The 11,569-nt window shown below is 41.8% G+C and overlaps 1 protein-coding gene across 1 annotated transcript in view; it reads left to right on the forward strand.

Annotated features, from left to right (window-relative positions):
* TAF3 (TATA-box binding protein associated factor 3) overlaps positions 1–11,268 on the forward strand; it is a 106,754-nt gene extending 95,486 nt beyond the window's left edge. The window contains exons 4-6 of the mRNA XM_008926884.3: positions 4,076–4,331; positions 8,268–8,374; positions 9,123–11,268. Of these exons, the coding sequence (XP_008925132.1) occupies positions 4,076–4,331; positions 8,268–8,374; positions 9,123–9,237 (478 nt within the window). The 3' untranslated portion in view covers positions 9,238–11,268. The remainder of the gene's footprint in view (positions 1–4,075; positions 4,332–8,267; positions 8,375–9,122) is intronic.
* The last annotated feature ends 301 nt before the right edge of the window (positions 11,269–11,569 follow it).

Consider the following 11,569-nt stretch of genomic DNA (forward strand, 5'->3'; position numbering starts at 1 on the left):
TCAAGGCCAGGTTGGATGGGGTTTTGAGCGACCTGATCTAGTGGAAGGTGTCCCTGCCCATGGCAGGGGGTTGGAACTGGATGGTCTTTAAGGTCCCTTCCAACCCAAACCATTCTGTGATTCTCTGATCTGGCTCTTCAACTGAGACCTGGATATTTCACCCTGTTGTGTGTTACCTTGGGCTTGGCCCAGCTCAGCCTTGATGTAGTTGAGCAGAACTGGCAATGAAAGATCATTAAGTTCTCATATAGGCTTGAAGTGCTGCTTGCACTGGAGCAGATTGGGAGGAATTAAAATATCTTGAAAATACCATTGTCGGGAAGCTTCATGCTCTGCCCTTTAACAAAGGGGTTATAAAAAACCAACACAGAAAAATAGTATTCTTCATTGTAATCATGGTATTTGAGGATTTTTCTGTCTTTCTGTCCTTCCACTTTAAATTTCATGTCCCTTAGGCTTTTCCCCTTTTTTTATGTTCAGATATGTTTTCTTGGCTACTGCTGGGCACTGTGTGACAAATCAATATGTGCGTTCAGTGATCAATATACTGAGGTTCTGTGAACAGCACAGTTCCTGCTGGCATTTAAAAAGAAACCCAAAGTGAATTTAGGTTGGACACAACCAGATACAGATTACAATTAATGTAAACCAGTGTTTGCATTAATTCGGGGTTGATTTTTTTTTTCAAAGGGGGTGGTAACCTTTAGTTATGGTTTATGGAGTCTCTTATTACCACATGTATTCCAAAGGTTTTCTCACACCCCTTTATTCCAGAGGAACTATTTTGATTCAAAACCAACTTTTAATTGACTTTTTATCTCTCGGTGTAGAATATGTTTGTGCTACATCACTAGGCAAGCAACCTGCAGAGAAGTGCTGTTCTTGTCTCAGGACTCTTGAGTGTGTTGTTGTTGGTTGATGTTCATTTGTGTTTGATTTCTACAAAAAATACTCGCCCAGCCTCAGTTTTAGAGGGTTTGGGTTGGTGTGGGGAAGGAGGTGAAAGTTTGTCTTATATAGCATTGTACATGCAGACCTAGTGATGATTTTGGAAGCTTATGAAAACACATTTGGGAAAGAAGGCAACCATAAATGTATGGTGATGTCCCAAGGTAGAGTTTAAATCCTGCTAGGATTTAAAATCTCTAGGATGTACCCCACTAACAGGAGAAAGAGTTTAAATCCTAGCAGAGATTTAAAGTGGATTTAGATACCAGGAGGATCGTAGTGAGTGCTGCCTACTTGCAGTGTGCTCCGTGCCTCAATTTTCCTGTCTGTAAAACGCAGCTCATAAATCTTGCCATCATTTACATACTGTTTTGATATCAGGTTTCTCTCCAAGTCTGAAGTAACATTAATTATTAGTCGTGGGACTGCTATTTCCCTTTGATTTCTCCCCACCTCCATATTGCCATGTGTGCAGCCCCTTCTCCAGGACAGGCTAAACCACCCTCGCTGAGATTACTCCATCTCCTCTAATGGTGTAGCACAAAACCATTCATTTCTCCACTCTGGAGTCTGAAGTCTCTGAACTTCATTAGCCCAAGGGAGTGGTAGGCCCAAGCGTGCTCCGAAATGCCGATCTCCTGTTTTGATAACTGAGCTCTAAAATCAAGATAAACAAGCTGCCCTATATACTGAACATGTCCTAATTGCACACTCCAAGCAAACCAGCCAATCAATGAGTGTGTGTCGCTCCCTAATGAATATTTGTAGTTTTGGAAGATTTCATGTGGTATTCCTTGGAGCTTCTGCAGTTATTAGCAGAGTGGCTTCGAAGACCCTGTGCAAGGAGAAGAACCTGGCTTTGGATCAAGAAATTCTGCAATTTAATTTCATATGTTAGCTGGGCATGGTCAGTCTTATTCAAATTATATTAGCTAATACTTCTTTCAAACTGTTTACACTGTGTGCAAAGTTGTGTTTAAAATCCTATTAGCTAATACATTTCTTAGTCTAGACTTGGGGAGGGTTGACTCCCTGAAGAACTCATAGCAGGACTTTGTTTACTTGCAGGAGGTAGAAGAGGGAGGCGGGGAAAGAAGGGGTAATGATGTTTGAAACCATCCAAATGACTTTTGCTGTGCCAATATTTTGCTTTCCTCACTTTTATTATTGCTAAGAGTTTGTTTACTGAGAGGTGGCTCTCAAGCCATGAGGGTGACTTTGCAAACCATGGGAGTATTGGCACCAGCAAGGTCTTGGGCTTTCATATTGGGAGCCAGGGCTCTCTATGTGAGCAGTGGAAGGAGGAAGGCACAAAAGAAGCATCTGGGTTGGGGTGGCCAGTCTGGCAGGAGCCCAGGGAGCCACACACTGAGACTTTCACTAAACCAGAAACACATTGTGAGCAAAAGAGAAAACTTTCTTGGTAGGAGATAACAGTGGGGGTTTGGATATACCCCACTAACAGGAGAAAGAGCCTGGTTTTGATGTGTAGGTTGCTCCTATGATGGCCTGATATTAGGACTTCCTTCCTTCTGCAAGTCACAGACAACATAAATTAGGAGTCCTGCACTGACTCACAGTCTAGCACCTTACTGACACATATAAAGAGCCTGAGCTCCCACATTAGGTACCTGAAGCAATCAATGAGTGGTGTGAATGTCTTCAGTGTTGCTGATGGAAAATCATCGAATGCCTTTCAGATTCCGCTTCACTCTAAATTTCTAAACCTCCTTGACTTTGGTTTTCTTCCCCTGGTCACTCCTAGTAGGTCTTGGAAGGTAGGTGTGATGCTGCAGCTGGAGGTTAGGCAGGAATACCAAACCCATTCCTCGGTTTCCTTTTCCTAAGTCTGTTTTTACTATAACTTGCCATAGTTCTGATTTTGTAGTGCAAGTGGCATATCTTGGGAGAAAAAGCACCATTACTTCAGCCAAGCATTAAAAACTGTATCATTCCAAGCCTTTCTCAAGTGATGGCTTGGAGTATTGACTTAAAATGCAGACAATTTATCACATTGTAGTTGGTGTTGTGATACTGCCTTTGGAGTACCGTAAGAGAGTTGCAGTAAACTCTAAAGTTGAACGTAAAATTCCCATTGATGGTGGAGCTGGACATTCTTGGTTCTCAGGAGTTGTTGCAATTTGATTTTTGTCATGGTTTTTCTACTGATGTCTCCATTTTTTGCTTGCTTAGGCAGTCCTCTCAGGAATGCCTAACCTTTCTTTAAAACACCCTCTTCATACTGTCCCATCACAAATCAATTGCACTCCCACAGTTACCATTCAAATATAAATAAATTAGTTAAATGATTTACCAAAATGTGGTAAAACAAATAGACCTATCCTGTGTTTTGTTTGAGGGGTTTTTTTTTGGTTCTGTTTTCTAAAACATCCTTCTCTTTATGCTTCTAACCTAGAGCCTTATAGTAAGGGCTTTTTCTGGCTTGTCTGTTAAATTGCATGCACATCAATAACACTGTGTATCAACAGTCATTAATAAACGTTGGGTCCTCTATGTATCCCCCTTCCTGGGCAAGATTATTCTATACTGTGTATTTACTAGAGCTACATCCTGTCTACTTCAGCTACTCAAGTAAGTAGCAATATTTTATCTGCTGAGTATATAGTGTGCGTCATTTATTTGTCCTGACTAGATCCACTGCTGATTTCATAAACATTTGGGGAAAGAAATACCAAACTAGCAAATATTTGCAGAACCCCCTAATGCAGGATCTTAAGAGGATGATATCGTCTCTCAGTTTGAAGATTAAAATCAGTGCTGTTCACAGCTGATTAACTTTCCTTTCTAATATTTCCCACAAATTGGGCTAATGTAATAAAACTTAACGAAACAAGGTTTAGTAAAGCCACAGAGAATATTTATATGACAGCGAGGCACAGAGTGGTTCAGGCTGTCCTGGCATTCACTTGGTCATGGCTCTGTGCTTTGTCCTGTAGATGGATGGGTGTAGCAATGACAGCAGTCCTTGTGTTGGGTTGAAACAGCCTCTTTGGTGACTCCAAGGTGATGTGAATTAGCTGCACTATATTTCCTTTCTGTCTAGTCGGTGATGGATCTTTGCTTTCTCACCCACCAACTCTAATGATCCTCATTTTTGGTCCCACAGAGTCATCAGCAAAGTGGTGCCAGCTCCAGAGGCCAAACCTTCCGCTCCCGTGACCCGGCCCAAAACGCCTCCGCCCGTGCCGTCACCGGTGCCAGCTCCCGTTCACGTGACCCCTCCTCCAGCTCCAGCTCCTCCTCCTCCACAGGCCACCGTCTCTCCAGTCCTGATCCCACCACCCTCTCCCGCCGTGTCGGCGGCCGGAGGCTCCAAAGCTCCGGTTCGGAGCGTGGTGACCGAGACCGTCAGTACGTACGTGGTAGGTAACACACGCTGCTGTCTTCTGTCCCAGTGCCAGGGACATTCATCTCTGGAATTGCTGAGCTCCTGGGTGACTCATCATCTCAAACTCATGGTTCCTCAGCTTGTGATGTTGCTCCTGTTGTTTATCCAGCCCTTGTTTCCATGCACATGTTTTGAGGGGTTAATAGCTTAACTAAAACACTACAGCTTGGGCTGACTTTTTCATTTGTTCCTAGTTCCATATTTAAGTTTCTTCTAACGAGTCTACTTATATCCCACTTGGGTATTTTCTGCTAACTGAGCTAGAGTACTTATTTTTGGATGAGGAAGTTTTTTATAGATGCTTTCAGAAGTGCTGAATTGAAACCTCAAATGTCAAACTCACCATAGATTTTGCTGTCAGTCAGGTAAAGTACAAAGCCCTCATACAACATCAAGAATTTGACTTAGCCCTCATTTGAAATGTGTAGAGTCCACTAATCTCTTTCCTGGTTTCCTCAACATACAGAAATTGCAAACGTTTGTGCATCTCAGAAGTCTGTAGATAGTTCATTAGTCTACATTTCATTAATGTGTTTGACACATACTCTGTACTTGTCCTCAGTCTGGTGGCATTCTTCATTCTTTTGGAAAAGTCTCCCATCTAGCATGGTGTAGGAGCTACATTCCCTAAAAGAATGTGGGTATGCCTCTGGGTAGGACTTGGATTCCTATGCTGCTGCGAGTTTCTGCTTTAGATGGAAGGTAAAATGAAGTCCTGAGCATTCCTGGTCCTGGAAGAGCAGCAGTAACCGTTCACAACTGTAGCAGTGTCACCCTCCAATGTCCTGGCTGAATTCCAGCTTGATTGGTGACACCTTGCTTAGCTGCAGTGGGTAGCAGTTTAAAAATCTCACCATTTAAAACACCTAAAAATTGTTTTTATTACAGCTGTCTGAGCTTTAATTGCAACTTATAGCTGATTTTTTTTTTATTCCTGTTTTTATAACAATTCCTAGTGTAAATCTACTCTGCTGGAAAAGGTGCTTTTCCCTGCTGGACTTAAACTGCTGTATCATGTTGCTGATCTCTATTTAAACAGCTGCTCCATTTCACTCCCGAGTTAGTTACAGCACTGGACAATGTCACATAGGCTGTGCATATCTTTAGGGTGCAGGATACAAATCCTCACCTTTGGTATCTCAGGTGTAAACCCAGTGTCACTCTTAAATATTACAGTAGTGCCCAGAAACTTGGAAATTTACTCTAAAAGAGAAACATTTCCTAAATACTTCACTACATCCCATTTTCTTCAGTAAGCATGAAAAGAAATAATTTAAGAGATTATGTTAAAGAAGGAAAACCTAGAACTTTGCCTGGGTACCTCTAGTGGTAACACTCTTAGCACCTTATGGAGAATTCAGAGGACATGGATGCTCCAGGTTATTTCTTTCTTTTCGTAGAACCATGGAATCACAGAATGGTTTGGGTTGGAAGGGACCTTAAAGATCATCCAGTTCTAACACACCTGCCATGGGCAGGAACACCTTCCACTAGACCAGGTTGCTCAAAACCCCATCCAACCTGGCCTTGAACACTTCCAGGGATGGAAAATCCACAATGTCTCTAGGTAACCTGTGCCAGTGCCTCACCGCCCTTACAGTAAAGATTTTTTTCCTAATGTTTAATCTAAACCTACTCACCTTCAACTTAAGACCATTTCCCCTTGTCCTATCACTACATGCCCTTGTGAAAAATAATGTTTGACAACATTATAGTTGAAACCAAGGCTTTTAGGATCCCATGATGTGCACAGGCAGAGACACACCTTGATGTGAGACATTTTTAGGTCAAAATGCTGAGGGAGAGGTTGGAAAAGAAGAAAATAATAACAATTAACCTCCTGTATGAAGGGAACCCAGGACTAAGAATGTTGACATGGTTTTCCCCAGGTCACACGGGAAAACTCTTTGTAGAGATAAGAGTGGAGCCAGTGTGACAGAAGTGCACAACTCCCTTCTGCAGGGGAGGATGGGAGGGTGATTTTATAGTTTAAAAAAAAAAAGGAAGTGCTGTGGGATCTCTGTGTAGGATCAGTACGTGTGCTCTGCTCTTGAGCTCTCACGGGTTTGTACTGACACAGCCTTCAGCAATCCCATCCTGTCCCTCCTTCCACGACCCTTGGCTCATTAAGGAACGAGAAGTTATGCAATATTTTTAGTATCCTTGTTCAGCAGCCCAAGTTTTTGTTTAACAAACAGGCAGAGGTTTTGGTGATTATAGACCACCCTGCCCCTCTCCAGCCCCTGAGACCCTGAGACAGGCATTCTGCAGGGGGAAAAAATGCTGAAAAACTAAGTTTTGAAAAGTTAGTGTGTCTGTTTTCTAATGGGGCAACATCAAACAGCTCTACCTACACCTGGCACGGCCAGTGCCCGAAACAGGCAGCACCAGAAATGGGGTACCCATGCCTGGGGGATGATGTGGGTGCAGCCAGGTTGTTCAAGCAGGTTGTAAAAGGCTGTAGCCCTCAGCCCAACATCCCACAGCACTCCTTCTCTGCAGCACCATGGCACAGCATCCCCTCCCTCCCCAGCGGGGTTATCCCACTAAAATACCTCCGGATCTCTTCACACCAAGCCCAGACACCTGAGGAGCAGATGCTTCTTTACCAACTTAAAATGACTTTGGAGATGTGAGATTAGATGGTAGATAGGAATGATTATTGCAATCAATCAGCTCAGAAATCGAGTTCGTTTTATGACGTTGCCTACTACATATCGCTTTTGGGATGGGGATTGTTTCCTGCTTAGTATTCCTAGACCTTGTATTTTCGAGTTTTAAACCACAAAAACATTCAGGGCTTTAAGAGGAGTCAGGGAAGAGTGATGTGCTGGTTGCAGCTCTGGTACATTCCTATTGATTTTTCAGGAAGTGGTGTAAGATGTACAGACCACCGTGTAGTGGCTTTTTTTTTTTTTTCTTTTTTTTTACCAAGAACATTTGGGGCTTTTCATCTGCTACTTTTTAATATCACTTTTATAAGCTGTGCAGATAGGAAAAAGTTATTGCCTGAGATATGTGTAAATGCACAAAAGCTGAGAACAAAACAGTTTCTGTTTTTGAGATTCAGCGATAATGTGCAAATCTTCATAAAGGAATGATGGAGTCAGGGTAATACCCCAGACATTTTGTACTTTGTGTTGTTAATTGCACTCCTTCAGGTGGATTTTGTGACATTTTGCGTGTATGTTTTTACCAAAGAGCTGTTCAAGAAACCACTGGAAGTTTAAAAACACAAACAATGGGGTCCAGCGGGATATAAACATTAAAAAAATGCATAAAGCTCTGAATATGATAAACCCGGTGAGCAGCTGCCTCGCACTGTAAATGATCTGCCTTTCTTGTTTCATTTACCCTTTAGTAAATTGTACTGTGACATAAATGTCATAAGGGGAATGGAAAGTTACTCAGTAACAACTTTTTTTATATCCTGATCTTATCAGCTCGTTGGAGTTGAAGACTTTGGCTAATAAGTAATGCAGCAATATATACACACGGCGCTGTATATTTTACATGCATATAAGACTGTTATCTTACGCAGGAGGCTGCCGTGGCTCCTGCTTGCCATTAACAGGGTCGAATTTTAAAAGTATAGACAGAGAAGGAATTGTGTCCCTAAGCCCCGGCTGCTGTGTGTGAATGCCCATGCTTAGGTCGGGTGGTGTAACTGGCTTTACTGGTTTACAGGACAACACAGGAAAATACATGATTTTGTCGTCATGTGCAGTGCAGGAAAATCAATTACGACACAACGCCGAGCTCTCATGATCAGAGAACTCATAAATAGCAGCGCTGGCTGCTGAATGGCTTAGTCAGATAAGCAAGAAACCTTTTATTTTGTTATTTTAATGTCAATTTTCCTGCCTGCTTAGCCCTGAAAACCAGCTAACTTTGCTTTTCTTTGCACCAGATCCGAGACGAGTGGGGTAACCAGATCTGGATCTGTCCTGGCTGTAACAAGCCAGATGATGGCAGTCCAATGATAGGTTGTGATGACTGCGATGATTGGTATCACTGGTAAGTTCCTCTCATCCATCCTACTCTGCCAGTCCCTGGCAGATTGGGGCTATATTATTAAAAAACCTTTTTTTTTTTTTAATAGTTCGTGACGTTGGGAATATTTAAATAGCTTTACTGTGTCCAATTTAATAATCTGGGAGATATTTTTATCTCTGTTGCTCTGAAATTTGAAAAAGCAGATTTTAAGCTGTGAAGGAGAGTTACTTTTTAATTAATGGGCATTGGTGATAACGGTTGTTTTTGAAACTGCTGGGAAATATTGCTGATTCTGGTAATTTTGAGAGAACTACAGGATTATGAGCACAGTGTATACAGATAGACAGTTCAAATTATGAAGCATTGTATGAACGGTAATATAAATGTCAGCTTTTACAAAAGAGTTGGGGGGAATTAATCACTTTTTAGGCGTTTTTTTAAAAGAAACCTACATAAAATCATAGGGGTTTTTGCAGATGTGTTAAAGAAGCATTTTAAATTTTTTAAATCTAGTCTATTACACCTGAAAGTGCACGCATATTTTCTATTAAAATAACGTTTTTTATCTGAGTATCCTTTTGATTTTTTTGTTTGTTTCAAAGCAAGAGTTTTTAGGTTTCTGTTAGATCATTACATTCATTAAGAGAATGATAATATAACTGCTATATTAATAGACCTGTCTCCCACTGAAAAGTTGTATTTTTGGGGGGGGTAAGAAACAGAAGTAACGTTACTCCACCGAGCTGATACAATATTTTCCTGCCCACAGGCCTTGCGTTGGGCTGACTGCCGCACCCCCAGAAGAGATGCAATGGTTCTGCTCCAAGTGTGCCAACAAAAGGAAGGATAAAAAACACAAGAAGAGGAAGCACAGGGCGCACTGAGGACAGCACAGCGGACTGAAGTCGTGCGGTCGCCGCGGCACCTCCCGCCCTGACTCGGCTGCGGGAGGGATCCATCCTGCTCGTGTCCCCCTCCGCCACCGGCTGTTGGGGTTGTGTCTCTGGAGCGAATCCGGGGCGAGGAGATGCCCTCGCTCGGGGGCTGTTGGGTTCCACAGACCATCCGAGCCCAGGGGATTGGATTTTGGCACATTCTCATGCTGTTGTTTCCCTTCCCAAGGGGAATTTGCACAGAGCGCTGTGAAGACTTGGGTGGTTCCTGGTGCCGCTCCCGCTCCTGTGGCTCGGCAGCAACACGGATGAATGTTGTAAATACAGATATCTGTCCTATTCCTTCTCGATTTGTTATTAAGCCCTCTTGAACCTTTGCAGGAAGGTGCTGAGAGGAGGAGAAAATGTAAATTGCAGTAAGTTGTAAACTGAGACAACCTTCTGGAATGATTTCTGTAGTCTGGATACAGTTCAGCCTCGACTCCTGCTGAGCCAGATAATCATAATGTGGAAATAAAAAGTGGCTGGTAAATATTTTTGTGACGAGAATATATGAAGCTTTTTTCCTTGATTTTTAGTACTAACATGAAATAAACATGTTCAAGCTTTTGTGATATATCTTCTATTTTTAAAAAAAAAAAAGTTTCTATTGTGTCGATTTTTTTCTTCCGTGTGAATTTCTTTTGGTGGACCTGTAATATATTTTATACTTTGATTTTTGGTTGGTATTTTTTTGTTTGTTTTGGTTTTTTCTTAGTCTTTGTCAACGTACCTTTTCATGGCTTGTACATTTCATCGGTGTGTAAAAACACTTCTCCCATTAAAAGATTTTCACATGTGTAAATACCCGATATTTATAAAGTAATTTTTTTTTTTTATTTTATTATTTTGTAGGGTTTGAGGATTTTTGTTGTCGTTTGCCCTGAGAATACAAACCTAGCAGCTACTAAAAGCCCGTGTGACACAGGCCCTGTCCTCATGGCTGTGAGGGATTGGCAAGCCCTGCCCCAGCAGTGCATGCACGAGGAGACGGCCAGCACCGTAATTAGGCCTCGATTCAGATACTTAAACATGTGGTAACTTCTTAAGAAGTGAGTAATCCTATTGCCTTCAAGGAGCCTGTTCCCACACTTGGTTATACATGTGCTTAAATGCCTTCTGAATTGGGAGCTTAGGCCAGGGGGGCTCTGCACTTCTGGTGGCAGCTACGGTGTGTTAATCTGTAGCTGGAAAGGAGCTTTTTTTTTCTTTTTTTCTCCTTTTTTTTTTTTTTAACAAATAGTAGTGAGTTTGCCAAAAGGATCGGGATCGTGTTTAGGTGGGGGAGATGCAGATGTGTTCCTCTGCTCTGTGTATCCCCCTTGGAAAGACCAGTAAAGTGAACACAAGTCACATTCCCCTTTGAAAATATGGGGGGAAATTGCAGACAAAAAAAAAAAATAAAAGTCAGTATTATATAGTGTAGTGCAATGTATCTCAGAGCTAAATAGGAATAAATCTTGAAAAAAAAATGTAGGCCTTTTGTTTTCTAATGAATTTTAGATTTCGTTGCTTAATTTGGGGATATTTCTACTTTAAGCCATGCATTGGAAACATCTGATGTTGGAGAATATAGCCTTTTAACCTATTGTGCAGATATTAAGAGTTATTTTTTAAATGCATCCAAATTGATATTAATGAGAATGAATTAGTCATGTTTATAAAAGTACCAGTCCAGTTAGGGAAATGAGGCTTTGCTGATAGAACTGTTAAATTGCAAATCAGTGGAGATATGGATGAAATTGGTTTATTAAAAGTGCACTGTTACCTGCTTTGTTCGATGCCACCTCGTTTATATTCCGTCCCTCCTAATTACCAGTCAAGAAAGTTACTGGGTTTGACTTTTTATTTTATATTATTTTGAATTGTTGGCTGTTGCAAACCTGATTTCTTGGTTTTTTCCACGTGTAAATGTGCAGACATGCAAAATACACCGTCTTTGGTCATTTCTGGTTGCAATAATAAAGAATTAGCTTTTGGTAAGTTGTTTATCCATTTCCTCCTCCTCTCCATGAATCAGAACTGCTCACATTTAGTCAACTGAACCACTCAGGATGCCATGGGAGGGCCGAACTTGGCTCTTTGGATGAGCTATTTCTGTGCATGCTCGGCCTTGCTGCCACTGGGCTGGTTTCTCACTCTGGGTTTTATGATTTTATAAATGACCCCTGTGGCAATAAAACCAAAGCATCATTTTCAGGAGGCTTGTGTGGCTGAGGGGATTAGTAACAGGAGAAGGGGCCCTTCACCTCCGGGTCACCGGTTTGAAGCTGGGCTTGGTGCT

Source organism: Manacus vitellinus, unplaced genomic scaffold, assembly GCF_001715985.3.
Source record: "Manacus vitellinus isolate BGI_N305 unplaced genomic scaffold, ASM171598v3 scaffold_65_pilon, whole genome shotgun sequence".
Lineage (NCBI taxonomy): Eukaryota > Metazoa > Chordata > Aves > Passeriformes > Pipridae > Manacus > Manacus vitellinus.